This window comes from Emys orbicularis, chromosome 13 (genome assembly GCF_028017835.1).
Source record: "Emys orbicularis isolate rEmyOrb1 chromosome 13, rEmyOrb1.hap1, whole genome shotgun sequence".
In the NCBI taxonomy this organism is placed as follows: Eukaryota; Metazoa; Chordata; order Testudines; family Emydidae; genus Emys; species Emys orbicularis.
In genome coordinates, this window is record NC_088695.1 from 40,270,000 (window position 1) to 40,287,743 (window position 17,744).

The 17,744-nt window shown below is 42.5% G+C and overlaps 1 protein-coding gene across 2 annotated transcripts in view; it reads left to right on the plus strand.

Moving 5' to 3' along the window:
* Positions 1–17,636, plus strand: part of STXBP4 (syntaxin binding protein 4) — a 135,824-nt gene extending 118,188 nt beyond the window's left edge. For both annotated transcript variants that reach the window (XM_065415521.1, XM_065415520.1), the window contains one exon: positions 17,522–17,636. In XM_065415521.1, the coding sequence (XP_065271593.1) occupies positions 17,522–17,636 (115 nt within the window). The remainder of the gene's footprint in view (positions 1–17,521) is intronic.
* Positions 17,637–17,744: the final 108 nt, after the last annotated feature.

Here is a 17,744-nt window from a genome sequence, read left to right on the forward strand (position 1 = left end):
CCCCGGGATTAAAGTGGTTCAAAGGTTCTTGCTCCAGATGTAATTGGATATTGTTTCGTGTGGACAAAGTCAGACTTTGCTTACACCATTGGCTCCAAGGAGCTTGCATGGAATGCAAGCCTGTCCAAAACTGGCTCTTTGCAGGACAGCCTTATAAGAGAATGGTGAAGCCCTTTGTGTAAAGTCAGTCTGCAAGTTAACTATTCACAGCAAGAAGCAAGTGCCACAGAAGTCCCCTACCTCTAACAAAGTGTGGTACAAATTTCCAGAAGAGTTTACATAAGGTTAAAAGGTATCCTTTTCTGGAAGGAACATACCCTGAGGTGCTTCTAATCAGCTGATCCTGTTCAGTAGGATTTAATCTAATTGTTGTATGTTTAAATAGGGATTATGCTTGGTACTTAGAGCACTAGCACTAATTCTGTAGCCCTCTTGTACTGTTTGGCTGTGAATTTCAATCCTTTCTTTCTCTTTGGTATTTAGAACAGCCAAAGACCTGAGGTACTCCGAGCTATTTTACCACTCCACTGGGTACAACCAGGCATTGAAACGTGGCTTGGTTGTCATGACCATTGTAATTCCCCAAATGTTGCCACATGTAAACTCAACCTTAAATTTGAATTCCGTCATCTTCTTAACATGTCGTTAAGCTGTGGAGTGAACAGAAACTGCAATGACTATGTTTGAATTAATTAAGAGTTTACAGTTTGCTAAAGATAATTATTTTTTAATTAATAAGCTGCTTCACATGCAAGATACTTTATTTGGCTGTCAGGTAGTTGGGGCTCTTAATTCTATCTCATGCAATAAACTCACTCCAGGACAGGAGCTGAATATCACATAAGATTGAGGTAGCTTGCTGTGAAATTTCTATAAATATCTTTGAAGGGGGGTGAAACAGTATGAAGTGCATGAGAAATCAGAGTTTAAAAGAAGTAAACCAGCTGGCTTGTGTTACATACTACAGTGAAACCCACTTATATGAATAACTGACATGAATAAAACATTTACATGGATGCATTCTTTATGGGTGAAACGTTTTTGTATACCTGTCATTGAGAGTTAGAGCTGGAACATGAATAAAATGTTTGAGAATTTTTTTAATCTCCTCCATTAGGGCACTTTAGTGCCTCGTTTATTCATTTTTGATCAGCTATGTTGTTAAGCATCCAATGGTCAAGCACTAGCAAGCATGGAGAAATTACCTTTCAAACTGCAGTAGTGCCTCATGATTGCAGCTAAAGCTGTTATGGGCAGTAAGGCCATGTCTGTGGGGTATGTAGTTGCCGGGAAAAGTTCAGAAGTGATGTAAATGGTGCTGTGAGTTACCCACTAGTACGCTGGTGGAAAAAGTGAGCATAATTTGCACTGACTTGACTTTCAGGGGTCTAAAATGAATATAAATCCTACCAATGGAGTGGTGAGTGGGGATCAGATAGGGTCCCTGACATACGTGGGTGTGCCTCCAACTGATGTCAGTGAGGGCTGAACTTGGTCCCAACAGGGTCTGAAGTAATATGATGCAACTTAAGTAATGTGAAGGGAAAGTTTAATTTTATCTCTTACCTTCCTGCTACAACCAACAAGTCATGTAAGCGGCACTCATTTTTCATAACAGCTGGTACAAATTGCACTGCTTTGCCACTTACACCCATTTTCTGACCAATTTAACCTGATATGTAAGCAATGGTGTAACCTACATCCACGAATTTGGACCAGTGGTTTCTGAAAAGTTTTACCAACTTACTCTAGGTGACACTTAGATGATGCTTTGGCCCATGTGTCTTAGCAGCCAAGAGCACTTCAGGAGCATTTGGGAGTTTCCTACCTAACAGAATACAGAATTAGGTATTGAAAACACTTTTCCCTTCTATACGATTAGGTCCATATTTCTCCTCTCAGTGCTGTGGAAGGAGAAGGGAATTGCCTTTTCTTCCCAACTGATAAAGGTTCAGAGCTCTCTAAGGCACGTAAACACAGGCATTTTTAAAAGCAATCCCATAAGAAGTTTCCAACCTGGTTGGCACATACGTAAGACAGTTCTAAATACCTTCTCTTTTTTTTTCTTTTTCTTTTTTTTCTGAATTCATGGCATATCTTCAGATCTTCTGGTACTTAGGAGAAGATGGTTTGGGCTTTTAAAAATTGTGCCTGTCATCTGCCGTTTACGGTGTATACTGAATTGATCACCTGCAGAGAGGAGGTGGCATCCAACTGCATCTCTGCACTACAATCTAAAAGCAGTGCAGCAATTGATGCTATTTGGCGAGAAGCAGGAGTATGGATGCTTCTGTCACAGGCCTTGCTGCAATTCAGACCCCAGGTGACTTAGGCTGAACTGCTGGGGAACAAGATTATCTGACACATTGACCCTGTTGCGGGGAATAAAAAATCCTGTGCAGGACGTGATTCTGCATCAGTCCAGTTATGAGCATGAGAAATCCAATTACTCAGATTCCAAAAGGATTTATAATTCCCCCATGGGAGTTTCCTCTCTAAAACCCAGGGCCTTGGGCGCAGTTCTTGCGATCTCATGGGAGCCATCACACGCATTCAGAAATGCGTATATAGTGATCAGTTGGGAAACATTCATATGGAAATACATTTCATCTTGATAGAGCAAGTTCACTTTGAACCACTCTTGATAGTTAGACACATGGGACAAATTCTGCCCAGATGTTCTTCAGATGCAATCCCCATTGATCTAATTGGGCGTTGTAACTAATGTAAATCAGGGCATAATTTGACGCAATCATATGATCTGGCAGTAAAAGACTTCAGGGGAGAGTCAGCATTCCCTCAGTACAGCCTGTGAGACAATACATGCTTTCATCGGCAGTCTGTATTTTGATGCCATGTAATATCCCATTAGTTGCTGTTGCTTGGGAAGAATCATAGTGGAAGAACAACGTAGAAAAGGACATTAATTTTCTTCCAGAGCAACCTACTCCAGTTAATCTCCTCTGTCTTCCTACTTTTTCACCTTTAACATATGGCAGCTCTGCATCATGGAACTAGCACCTAAAATTAGGTATGGCCTTGCTATTCTCCCTCCCACTGCCACCCACTTCTTGCATATGTGTAAAATTTGTAAGGAGCAGCTGGGGATTTTGCCCCCTATAAACACCATTTTCTTGCTGCTTAACAAAAGCAAGTTCCTACACTTCGACATACGCTATATTCTGTCTTAGACAGTGAAAGCACAACTTGTACTTTAAATAAGTCTTTCCTGGAGAACAAGATGTGAATTCCCAAATATTTCAATCTTCTGGAATGCCTAGGTAGACAGACCAGTGTTTATTTTTCTATTTTATGGCAAAGGAAGGGATAGTACTTCTAATTTTTTTTTTTTCATAATTCACCCAAGAGCCAGAAGTTTTCCTTGTGTGCTTAAATGCCCAGTGCTGATGTACAGGCAAAAGGTTTTGTGTATACATTGAGACGTGTTAGTCTCTTTTTGTCCACCCCATTGCTCTGTAAACCTATTGTGTTCCATCTATCAGTGGTTCTGTAGCAAATACATGCAGGAGTAGACACAGCTCACAGGCAGAACGCTAAGATATTTTAAAGCCTTCTTAGTACTTTCTGACACCTTAAAAGCAGTAAAAATCGCCCAAACTGTTTAAAAATCAAAAGACAAGGATATTTAGCTAAAAGATCTGCTCTAGTTCAAATAGGAATCAATTTAGGGAATTCCTATGGCCGGTGTTAAGCAGGAGGTCAGATAAGGTGATTACAGTGGTTCCTGCTGGCCCTATAATCTATTAATCGGACCAGGCTGCTTTTTGACATTTGAAGGAACTAATATCTTGTGAACTGAGACATCCTTTTAAAAATCCCTCTCTGTCGTGCAATGAGGAGGAGATGGTGGGAACAGATGGCTGAGGCCTGTCACATTCTCTTTGACCATTCATTGTATCTGTAGGAAACAAGAGACAGATGAGTATATGCCCAAGGGCCAAATCCTGCTGTCTTTTACACCATCGTAATACCGAGAGACTTCATGGAAGGCAATGTAGTTACTCTGAATATCCACCAGTGTAGCTGAGAACAGAAGGTGGTCTCTGGTAGGTAATCAAGTAGTCTGAGACAATACTCAGAAAAACAGACAGACCATTAAAGCACAGAAAAAATGTTATAGTGGGTTCTGTAATCAAGCCACTAAATCAAGCATCCACCTTGAAAGCATGCCTTTTCACACCCTTTAGAGTCTTATAATTAATGGGTGACATCAAATAGATCATAAATGTCCAGTATATTTGTGTCTGGGGGGAGGAAGAACCACAATTAATTTTATTGAAAGCTGGATATGTACAGAAATCTATTTATGATTTAATGACTGAATTTAAGAATAACAAAGCACTGATCATAGCTGGACAACCTCTGTAGCAGGGGTAGCCAACCTGAGCCTGAGAAGGAGCCAGAATTTACCAATGTACATTGCCAAAGAGCCACCGTAATACGTCAGCAGCCCCCCATCAGCTCCGCCCCGCTCCCAGCGCCTCCTGCCCACCGGCAGCCCCGCTGATCAGCGCCTCCCCCCTCCCTCTCCACACCTCCCGATCAGCTGTTTTGTGGCGTGCAGGAGGCTCTGGGGGGGAGGGGGAGAAGCGAGGGCCCGGCGGGCTCAGAGGACGGGGCGGGAAGGGGTGGAATCAGGGCAGGGCCTGTGGTATAGCCAGGGGTTGAGCAGTGAGCACCCCCCAGCACATTGGAAAGTTGGCGCCTGTAGCTCCAGCCCCGGAGTCGGTGTCTATACAAGGAGCCGCATATTAACTTCTGAAGAGCCGCACGTGGCTCTGGAACCACAGGTTGGCCACCCCTGCTCTATAGTATAAATGTAAATGTTTACAGCACTAGGACTAAATGTATCATCTTAAAAGGAAAACAAATTTCACTTGCATTTACCTATTGAATGCTAAATAGAAACTGTAAAGCTATAGGCTGATAAGCCTTTCTGTGCCCAAGCCTACCACTACACATTTCCACTGCATTACAAAGTGGGAAGTCTTCTTAGCTCCTTAGACCCAGATCCTGCTCTGTCCTTTTGTGGATTCAGAGGATTTGGATCCTAGCTCTGAGCACAGCTGCACCTTTGCAGTACCACTGCATATGGTGGATGGCAGAAAGGATCAGCATCTTGTATTTTATAATTTGCAGGTTATTTTAATAATCGCCACAGTGTCTACATGTCTGTGAAATCTTCTTTCTAGTTCAAAGCTTAGTAAATCCACGGTAGTTCTCATTAGGAGTAGACTTCTACATTCAACATCAAGGCTCCTGTTTAAGTGAGTTCACAGTGGTATAATGAGAGCATGATCTGCTGGATTGAGTTTGGCATTTGCAATCCAGTATCTCCTGAGATGTAATGCCAGCTCTGATCCTATCTCCCTGTATAACCTAGGGCAAGACATTTACACCATAATTTTCAAAACTGCCGTCAGTTTTTGAGTGCTGAATTTAGCATCTACTAGTAGGGCTGATTTTCATAAGTGCTGAGTAGTGAGCCCAGTTGGGGTTGCTAGTGCTCAGCATCTCTGAAAATCATGCCTTTGTCATAAATTTGGCACTCAAAATTAGAGGCCACTTTTGAAAATATTTGCTTTAACGTCTCAGCCTCAATTTTTCCGTCTGTGAAATACAAATAATAACAGCTACATGGTTCACACGGGTGTTGTAAGAGTTTGTCGGGTAAGGCTGGTAGAGGACTGTATGTGCTAAGTATTGTTGTTATAAAGCCTTTCATCCAAAGGGTTTCAAAGTGCTTAGCAAACTTAAACTAACTATGGTCAGATCAAGATTTTCAAAAGTGACCCATAATTTTGAGTTCTACTTTTTTTGTACCCAATTTGAGACATCTTCAATGGGTCTGATTTTTTGAAAGTGCTATGGGCCAGCTCTCTGAAACGCAGGCCCCTCAGAGGTGTCTCATGTTGGACAGTTAAAAATGGAGGCACCCAGAATCACTTGTCACTTCTGAAAATCATGTCCAGAGATCACTTGCATCTACCAATGGCACAGAGACCCCTCTAGAGTGAGGTGGGACTTCTGATTAACAGCACACAACAACAGTTTAGCATGGGACATGGAGAATACTTTTGCCAATGGAAACTACATGAAGAAGTCTGGATAGGCAGAATGGAATTACTTGAAAAATGAAAAATAGTTCAACTCCCAGTATATGTGGTTACAGTGAATTCATCTATTCTGATTTTCAATGAATTCATTTTGTATTGTAAGGGAAATAACCTTAGAGGTAAGACAAGGGAACTTGGCACTGGCTTTTATGATAACATGAGTTTGTAATGCAAGAATGTTAAGACTTTAAGCAGCTTCTGGCTGGGTTGTAGCTTTTTTGCGGGGCAGGAAATTTTTTTTTTTCCAATATCAGGCACCAGAATGGAGAAACATTCTTTTGTCCTCTGCAGATACTGTACTTCCCAATCAGGTTCTGGCATAGCAGGTCATGTACCAGTTTACATTTCCTCCCTGTGAGCAGAACCCTAGAGCTAAATTCTCTCTCCCTTGTTTGCTCATAAATCCCACCAAAGTGACTGGAACCAGTTCTGATCTCTGTTTACTGCAGTAGAGTTACTCCAGCTTTACACAGGTATGACTGAGGGCCAAATTCTCCACTACCGGGTCATTTCCATGTAGGGACTGGAAACTTGGTGAGTTCAAAATCCTGTTAATTCTTCCATTCTTGGAGCAGGGTTTGCCACTTTGTGGAAGAGGCCACTACTAATCCTTACAGTCCTTGGCGTCTGCTGAGACTGTCAAGAAGTTACCACACAGGGAGTTGTTTTTTTGTGATGTAGTCACATGTCCACTGGGAACCTCCGATCCCTTGCACGCAGGCTACTGAACTACCCTCAGATGGTGGTAACACTCAATCACTTCTGACCCAGGGGAGATTTGAATTGTAAGCGAACGATCATGTACCCCATCACCAATTCCAAGTGTTTACTCAGCACTGGATCCTACTATTATTGTTGTTTTGTTTCCAGACCAGTCCATTTGTGTATTGCTGCACCTTCTTATTAATACCACTAGTAGTACCACTATTTGGACAAATAAAAGATCTTTTCAGTGATGGTTACCTCTTATGAACCTGCCCATAGACTTTTAATATGCTGCTGTTTAATGGGTTTAATCAAGGAATAAATTGGACTCTCTTCTTGGGCTTTCCTTTTATATTATTTAAGTACTAAACCCACAGCCCCTTCAGAGAAACACAGCATGATTGGGGGTTTTGTGTGTCACATTAGGAGGTGATCAGTGCCCTCAGTCTCACTGAAGCCAATGGGCACTAAGGGCACTAACCATCTTCCAGAAGCTGCTCAGCACCTCAGGCCCTTAATCTGCAACTCCTATGCTATGCCTTCCTACAGGTGTTTCTTATAAAATGTAATCCTGGGAGAGAGTCAAGCCAGCTAAAAACTAAACAGAAGTTATTTTTAAAAAATGTTTATTTTAAGTTCAGATAATCTGGTTTTGATAAATACAAAAAACGTTATTTCCCAAAGTTCTTGTAGGTTCTGAGTTCTGGAAATTATCTTCACCAGCTGTTCTCAAGATTGATTTACTATACTTACCCAGTTTTACCCAATTACTTATTTGATCTAATCCCCCTATAAAGTTGAACAACAATTGAGAACAATTTCCTCTTTGCAGATCTCACCAACACTAGCATCAGCATAAGATGGCAACAGCATGTTTTCAGCTTCACTCAGTTAACTGAGAATCTCCATATAATTAACATCTGGCTTCCAAATACTGACACTTTAAAAGAGGCTACAAAAGCATATAGGCTGGTTTTTGAGTCAGAAATCTTGACTAGGTCAGCAGTGTACAATGGCCACAAGAGTTGATGGCCACACTGCTGTTTCACCATAATCAGTCAGAGCTGATTTCACTGAAAAGACAAAGCCAAGGTTAAGACAAAATGATAAGAGCAGAGGGGTAAAAGTGCTGTCTCCCTAAAAGCCAAGGGATAGTTTTGATCTCAGAAAATGTGATCATAGATACATAAAAGTGGGTGTGGGCTGCATTATTTATACCACACCGTTAACTATACATTAGCTGCAGCCTGTATGTTGAGTTTGTGAAATACTCCATATGTGCCATATTCTGCACAGCCTTCCAGGGCAATAGAACTGACACAATCTGATGCACAGGGGGTCCCAACCACAAAGCACTGCAGCATGGGATTTCTCTCTGTGCCACCATGCAAGGAGTGAATGGGGCTGTAGCCAGTAAATCTACAATTACTGGGTCCACTGGCCAAAAGTTCTAGTCCTGGGGAGTTCAGAAACAATAGATTCTTCTGCAGTTGTAAGACTCTGTGGTTCCTTTGGTACTCCGCTGCCACCCGGTGGTAGGGGGAAGGGATCCCACATCTCACCACCAGCACCACTGCAGAGCAAAAGACATGGTTACTCTGGCTTTGTGCAGGACTGCTGTTATTGTTTATTATTACACAGGCCTTTACAAAACACTTAAAGGCAGTATTCATCGAAGTCCAAGGGACTTGCAGAGAAACTCAGAGAAATAGGAAATACAGGGAAACAGTTGGGTGCAAGGAGGCAAAGAGAGGCATTGTGGTTGAGCAGTTAGAAGGCTTCCTGAAAGAAGTGCGTTTAAAGGAGAAGGGGAGTGTTGGGTGCATGGAAAGCAAAAGGCCATTCAAAGCATTAGGGGAAACATGAAAGAAGAGGCAGAGCAGGAGACCAAGGGAGCAGTTAGGGCAAATCCTACAAAGCTGTGTGGAGCCCAGCAAACAGGGCTGTGCACTGAGATTCCATGCAGGAGAAAGGGGAAGGACTCATGTATTGGGGCCTTCCAGGATTGTCCTGGAGTCTCCAGGAATTAAAGATTAATCTTTAATTAAAGATTATATCATGTGATGAAAACCTCCAGGAATACGTCCAACCAAAATTGGCAACCCTCATTGGGGCTTGGGTTCCTGAACCTTCGCTCTGTGTAGGGCAATCCACCTAATATTGAATCCACAGGCCCCAGCTCCACTTCTCCCATAGCCTGGCCCTACCCCACCTCCAAGCCCTCACTGAATGGCAGTGCACAGGAAATCCTCACAGTGATTTCCTCCTGGCAGGTGGTGTGCACCCTGAGTGGCATCCCCAATTCACCTGCATCTGGGGATCTCTGCACCCAGGTGTTTCTGCATATAGAGGGGGAGAATGGCAGGATTTTCTCCTGGGAGCATACTCGTATGTAAAGGGATCTAGTATAAAATATGGGGGAAGAAAATCAGTGTAACATGACAGGTGTATTACTGGTGTAGCCATAAGGTGTATTACTGGGTGTAGCCTTATGATCATGCAGTTGCTGCTAGCAACAACTTTTGCTACATCCTGTTTTCATTGCGGGCTGTTTCAGCAGCAACATTGAAAGTACCAAAGGTTACAGTTTTGATAGTAAGGGATTTCTCATCCTCAGTCCTTTGCCTTAAGGCAGTCAGCAAAAGTTAGAGTAATTTTGCAATAATTTTAATTTATGCACAGATCATTTAAAGTTTTATCAAGCACCAATAATCTTGAATTAAGCATTACTGTATTTTGCATTGCCAGTTAGATTTGGGAGATCCAAAATCAAGGATACGAAAGATTAACAGGTCAGTAAAATGACTGATGCAAGTTCAACAGCGTAGGTTGCTAGGATATGGGTTTAGAAAAACCCCAGCTACCTTTGTCATTGCATTTGTGCATTTGATTTTAAATGTGACACATTCTGCCTTCACTTGCATCGTGTGCAACACCACTCTATTCAGAGGGTAAGCATAGGCGTCACATGAGGCCAGAACCTGTCTTTCTATATTCAAATAGGGCTGAATCCTGGTCCCATTGACGTCAATAGCAGAACTCATTTGGCCCATAATGAATCTTTATATGATGGGAGTTTGGTTGATTATTGGTTTGGAGAGACATCCAGAGTCCCCCAAAAATCTCAAACAGGCCTTGCACAGGATTTCTTTTCTTGCAAGTTGCAGGTCAGTCATGCAGTGGAGAATTTGGGTCAGTTAATCCACGGGAAATGACCCCGGTTCACATTGGCCACCCCCATTCAGTCTCCCAGCACAATAGCATGGAAAAAGCCTCCATGGGGCATTACGTGGACTCTGTGCAGAAGGGGAACCCTACAAAGTGACCTGCACCAGTTCTGCTGCCTACAAGGCTTTCCTTGACCCTTTGAGAGGTGACAGAACTTGGCTCTGTACAAATTAATGTAATGTAAATGGGAGATTTTTATCACTTAACGTGAAAAACACAATTTACTAATTCTCAAAATCTAGCAAAGATGCGCAAGCTATTTTTCATCAGCTTATCCCTCTATCTTTGAACCATTTGTCTTTGAACCATTCTTTCCTTAAGATAATATCCTAAATTCTCTTCTTGAAATAAACCATTTTGCATGCTAGGAAGTAAGAACCATAACACTACTGTGTCTTTGCCAGTAAAATAAAGACTGTGTTCTCTTGTTTTGTTTGTACAAGCAATAAAATTTGTCTTACAATTTACTACTCTTTTAAAAAAAAAAAAAAAAAAGCAAACAACAACAAAATGCTGACATATTCCCAGCTCAAATATTTGTTTTCCAACAATAAACTTGGCTATCTTCCAATAACGCTGACTTGTTTGTAAGCCTAAAAAGCTTTAAATATAGCTAACACATAGTTGATTGCTCCTAAAATGTGGTCAAATGAATCCTTTCCACAAGAACATTTGCCAAAGGATGCTGCACAGTTGAAATGGAAAATGGTTTGCAGTTATGAATTTGTGTTGTGTTGCTGCCTTTTCAAAACTCTGCAATATTGACAGTAGTGTCTCACTTCAAAAAAACATGGTCCTTCAGTTAAACAAAACCTAGAGGTAGATTTGAACTCCTTCTTACTTCTATTGATGCCCCTACCACACAAATCATAGAGGATGTATTTCTAAGACGAGAATGTTCCGCAAAGCAGTAAATCTGGGATTATCTCATTGGACTGATTATGTCCAAGCTCTTTAGCCACCACACTTGATGAGGACTAAAAATAAATAGCAGGGCAGTATACAATTATTTTGTCCCTAAATAATCTGTGCTTATTGTTTGTGTCTTTCTCTGATGTGAGACGTAGTATCTGGACTTAACGTTTATTTATAAGTGTTCTTCTAATAAGGGTGTTTGGAAAAGGGTTGTAAAGAGAAAATGGCCCATTGCACTTATCAGTTGTAAGGGGCAAAGCCTGCTCTTACACCAGTGCAAATCTAGCATCACTCCATTGAAGTCAGTGGAATTTATTCCAGATGCACACTAGCCCAAAATTTGGCCCCAAGTATTTTAAAATGGAGGGGCCTGATTCTGTTCTTCCTTATACCGTTTTTTCCACCAGTGTAACTCCGTTGATGTCAGATTTTACTGCTGACTGAGGGTCTGCTCCTGCACCATGGGAATTTTTGCATTCACTGCACTATAGGAGCAGGATCAAGCTCTCACAGTGGTAGGGGAAAATCAGATCCACTGTCAGTTGTTCCCCAGCTCTAAAGTTTATAGAAAAAGGCAACTTATTAAAATAGATAAATAAATAGAAAATGAAGTCTATGTTGGGTGGGGGTAGGGTAGGCCCACCTTATTACCTGTGGACATTTATTCACATCATTGTTAAACCAGCCCACAATTTGTTCTAATTCACATGATTGGCAGTGTGTGCTCATGGTTCATAGATTCGTTGATTATAAGGCCACTGTGGTTACGTCTGACTCCCTGTATAACATAGGCCATAGAACTTTCCTGAATTAATTCCTGTTTGAACTGGAGCAGATCTATTAGAAAAAACATCCAATCTTGCTTGAAAAATTACCACTGCTGGAAAATCCACCACAGCCCTTGGTAAGTTGTTCCAATGATTAATTACCCGCACTGTTAAAAATTTGCAGCTTATTTCCACTCTGATTTTGTCTAGCTTCAATTTCCAGCCATAGGATTTTGTTATACCTTTGGCTGCTAACTCAGACTTGATATAGCTGTGTGATAGATCAGGATTTAGGCATGTTGGACAGGACTGTGCAGGACACTGGGAAGGAAAAGGTAAAATTAAAAATGATTCCATTATTAATTAAAGTCAGTAAGGGAAAGCTGGATAATGACTATGTAAAACTAGGCAGAACAAAGCACTTCAGATAGTGCTGTAGGGAACAAATACTGTATTAGCAGGGTGAGACATCTGACTCCATGATTCTACAGGTCATCAAAATCAGGTAAGTAATTCAGAAAATGTACTAAATGATCAACATGTTTAAGGCTCAGTCGTTCAGCCGTTACACAGGCAAGTGGAATTTCACGGCCACAGAATTGTAGAGATTGATATCCAGTTTTAAAACACAGTGATTTAACTTGTCAACTAGAGAAAAAGTCTCTTTGGGGAACTACTAACATCTCAGAAAACTCATTTTAGAAAATATGGCAAATATTTTTTCCTGTTGAAAACCAGATTTGTAAATATATAAACACACACATAATTTTTATGTAATGTATATACACACATCTATAATTTAATATTTATCATTTTAACAATGAGTAGATTGATTTGTTAAATTGTCATGTTGTTCATAAATCCCATATAAAATGTGATATTAGAACTCTCTTTTCAATGTCTATGCATGATCGCTATAAACCTGTTCCCTTTGAAATGTACACACTTGTTACGCTAATAATTAAAGAGCTCACTGAAGGCTCCTATTCTTGTAAATCGTCCCATGGCTTAACTGGGGCTATTTGTGAGCATAAAGGTTGCTAAATCTATATGCCAAATCTTGCTGTTCTTACTCAGTCCCTCTCCAGGCATCACCCCATTGAAGGATTTGGCCATGTACTAAGTAATGGATACATTGACAGGCTACCAGCTCAGAAGATGGGGTAATCTAGTTAAAGCAGCTCAAGTTGTAACTTAAATTAGCTTTGTGGTCCAGCTTTACCTCATGGTTGGCAGCAGTACTGTCCTCATCACACTATTTAGTGCTAGCTCAGTACATCCGAGTAAAACGCGTGAGTACAAGGTAATGGCATAGCTCATTCATCTCATCAGAACAGCATAATCCCTGTACCAGTAAATCAGGGCTGCGAGACACTGACGCAAAAGCTAACCTTCAGGTATTAAAATGAGACCACAATCAAATGGTGCAGGAAAATAAAGAGCAAGTGAACGCAAAGGCAAAATTTGCTCCCACTTACAGGGGTTTAAATCCAGAGTAGCCCCATTGCTCACTCAGAAGTTAGAACTGAGAACTGAAATTGGGCCCCAGTTTAGGCTGCAGCTCTGTGTTAGAACAAGGCTTGAGACTTACTGTAAATAATGTAGCTGCATTAAATCTGTGTTCTAGCCCACAAACGCGGCCTTGTTCCACAAGGCATTGTAAAGGCGAGTGAGTGTAAGGGTACGTCTTCACTACCCGCCGTTACGGCGGGTAGCAATCGATTTATCCGGGATCGATATATCGGGTCTCGTTAAGGGCTGGTCTACACTGGGGGGGGATCGATCCAAGATACGCAACTTCAGCTACGCTATCTTGGATCAAATTACCTGGGGTCCAGACGGTGCGGGATCGACGGCCGCGGCTCCCCCGTCGACTGCGCTACCGCCGCTCGCTCTGGTGGAGTTCCGGAGTCGACGGTGAGCGCGTTCGGGGATGGATATATCGCGTCTTAACGAGACGCGATATATCGATCCCGGATAAATCGATTGCTACCCGCTGATACGGCGGGTAGTGAAGACGTACCCTAAGATGCGATATATCGATCCCTGAAAGCGCTCACCGTCGACTCCGGAACTCCACCAGAGCGAGCGGCGGTAGCGCAGTCGACGGGGGAGCCACGGCCATCGATCCCGCGCCGTCTGGACCCCAGGTAATTCAATCCAAGATACTTCGACTTCAGCTACGCTATTCGCATAGCTGAAGTTGCGTATCTTGGATCGATCCCCCCCCCCATAGTGTAGACCAGCCCTAAGAGACCGTGGGCCAGTTCCTCAGCTGATGTAAATTGGCCTAGTTCTGTTGGTTTCCATGGAGCTCTCCCGATTCACGCCAGTCGAGGATCTGGTCTTATGTTTATTGCTGCATAAGCTAACTGTACTTGCAGAAACTGTTCAGAGAACTGCTCAGGAGACAGCGTGCAATGCAAATACACCCGGGGGGGGGGGGGAATAGAGAAGGAGCAAAGCTGCAGCAGGTATTAAGAGAAGAGAATGAAGTAAAGGGGGAAAATCTAGATGAGAAATGTCTTATATGAAGATCTTTATACACTAATAAAACTTAGTCAGATTCAGCCCACACTTACACCTCATGAAATCAGTGGGTCAAATTCTGCTCTGTGTTCCACCTCTGTAAATGCAGAACGTGTCCTTTAACTTCCATAGAATTACAGTCATTTACATGGGCAAAACTGAGCTGTGAATTTGGCCCAGTGGATTTGCAAAACAAAGTGTAAATCAGGCCAGCAATGGGGCAGATGCTTTTCCCTCTAGCCACGAGGGAGTACTCCCTATTTATGGAACCACTAACCCCAGAGCTGTGTTTTTAAATTCACTTGTGAATACATATAGTACTCCTTTTTGCTGTGTATGCTACACCACAGCTCATAACTAACTGAAGAATAAAATCACTCACCTTATTACTAGGCTTGGCAGGATTTGATTTAAATCACTAGTCATCGGTAAACATTAATTTCATCGGATACACAGAAATAGATGTCAAAAATATCCATTGCTTGCAGTCAGCAAGCACAGCCTCGCCTGCACCTAGCACCCTCAGGCATCTAGATCTCAGGAGGCACCAGGTGTGGGGAAGACTGCGATCCTGGTGGGGCAGAGCAGAGATCCCAGCCAGGACCATGAGGAGAATGACGAGTTCCCAGCTGCAGGGCTCCTGCCCAGGGACAGTCCCTGCTTTTGCAGCGGGTGAAGTGAGTGGGGCAGTGATGGCGGGAATGCAGGGGCTCCCTACGTGGACCTGGGGTTGGTGACAGTGGGGTGGCTTCCCCTATAGCCAGGGGCTAGTCCTCCTCCTTGCATTCCTGGCCAGAGATCTCTGCTCTGCCCTGCCAGAACCGCAGCCTCCTTGCGCCTGCAGGGTTCGGGTATCACTAAATAATTGTTCTCTCTCTCACTCACACACACACACACACACACACACACTTAATTTTGCACAATTGTGAAAATTCAAATAGAAAAAAATGTTAAAAAGCGCTTAAAAAACCCATAATCTCACACAACCAAAAATACTAAATCGATAAAAATCGGTATCTGAGTGAAACAACAAAATAAAAATCAAATTCTCCCAAAACTACTTATTACATATTCCACCCTTGTTGCTTCTTTCCTATGAACTGTTTCTGTTGTGGAGTGGTGAATGTGGCCTGCATTACGATACACAGGCCAGGCTCCCATTAACCGCAGAGGGTGCTATGGATGTCCATAGTGTGGACAGATTACAGTGGATTTGCAAAGAGAATCAATCAGGGCAGAATTTGCTCAGGACTGCAATGTTTTGTTTTGTTCTGTAGGGTATAGCAGCACTGGTATTTGCTTGTTTAACAGGGTTGTAAGGTAATATAATGGGACTCTTGTGGGTTTTCTTAGCATGTCTGTTCCTCTGGTCTTACTTATTTTCCTTGCTATTGCATATGAAGACAATATATTCATCTGATTTGTCAGCTTTTTTGCACCAACTTGCCTATAACAACAACTGAATCTATTAGCAGGCCTAAAAACAGTGAAAAGAACTGTATTTCCTTTACCAACAGCACATCCTTTCTAGAAGGGACAGAAGGCTGTGACCTGCCCACATACGGTGTGGATGGTATCCACACAACTGATCGTTTTATCTTTTTCTCTTTTTTTTGTGCCCAAGGGGTAGTGGGGGAAGAGGGCTTGGCCTTGCACTATGTATGTTATTTGCAGTGTTGGCCCCAGGATATTAGAGAGACAAGGTAGGTGAGGAAATATCTTTTATTGGACCAACTTCTGTTGGTGTAATGGACAAACTTTCAAGCTTCACAGAGCTCTTCCTCAGGTCTGGAGAAGATAACCAGAGTGTCTCAGCTAAATACAAGGTGGGACAGATGGTTAAGCATAAGGGGTTCACACATGCTGTTGGAGACCACTTAAAATGAAGTGGTCTTGAATGTACTCACACAGAAAAATGATAAAAGACAAAAATACCCTATCACCCATAGGTGAACACTTTTCACCCGCTCCATGTCTGACCTCTCTGGTCTTGTCCTCAAAGAAAACCTGCACAACACCTTCCCAAGATGAGCCTCAGAACTTAAATTCATAACTTTGCTGGACTTAACATAAAAACCATGGACTTAAGAGAGACACTGGTTTTATGGCTCATTACAACAATTTGTAATGCTGCTGTCTGCTAACCCTTAATTGCCCACTTCATTTTAAGTGGTCTCCTACAGCATGTTTGAACACTTTATGCTTAACAATCTGTCCCACCTTGTATTCAGCTTAGACACGCTGATTACCTCCTCCAGACCTGAGAAAGAGCTCTGTGAAGCTTGTCCCTTCAACCAACAGAAATTGGTCCAATAAAAGATATTATCTCACTTGCTTTGTTGCGCTCATTATGTACACAAGTTTACAGTATTCTCAGCCTGACCCTTTTGTCTGCACTCACTAAATCTTAGAAACTTTCAGAGCAGGTTCTTTTTAGCCATTCATATGGTTGGGAATGCAGTTAGTGATAGCAGACCAAGATGATGCAAGCAGCTTGGGGCAGTATTTCAAACGCAGGCCTGATCCTGTAACCCTTACACAAGTAGGGACGACTCACGTGAGTCAGGTTAGTTGCATGAGCACCGGCTCCTGAACATGCCCAGAATTTGTCCCAGCGGAGGTCTAAGAATACTCCCGTTTGGGTTTCTGTACCTCTCTCACCTTCAAGAGGAGAAGTCTCTTCATGATTCTACACCTCTCTAGTCCATCCTCTAGTATCTGAGCATGGGACTGTGAACCAGAATCTCCTGGGTCCAGCTCTGGCTGATTCCTTCTCTGACCTCATCAAGTCACTTGGCCACTCTGCTCTCAGCTGGCTGGAATGTTGGGAGACTTGGTTCATTCCGGTTTGTAGAGTGCTGCTGTATTAGTGGCCAGTAACCGTGGTCATTCATGAGACACCACCTCCAGGGTATTTTCGGTATACCAAGATTCCTTTGCTGCAAGAGCACTTTTCTCCTTAGCTTTCAATTAAATCAAGGGGGAATATTTGAGGCAGGGAACTTGACTTGGGGTTCTCACATCCTAAAGGTACCTCCTTTTGCCTACAGAATGGGAAATAAATGTATGTGAGGTTTCATGTTTAATGAAAGAGACACTCTTACGCTGGAAATATTTTAATGAACAGTGAGACACTGGGGACCTCCAGAGAGGGGCTAAGCATCCTTAGGACTTCTCCTGTTTTTATGATCTGAAATAACTCCTTTGGGGATGCTAATGGCATTTCTTGTTTCCATTTAGCCATGTAACACAGACGACATCATGGATCCATCCAGTGACCAGTGCACTGAACTTGTCCTGCTCCGAGGAGAATGAGGAAGACCGCACCAGAGAGCTTCCAGACCCCAAGAGCTGAGACTGGCCAGTGGTGGAGAGTAGTTTCGGTCTCATTTCAGCACCTGAATAAGAAGATGTACACCTTCCAATAGTTTAATGTAATAGCGCCTGATCTTACGCCCACTGA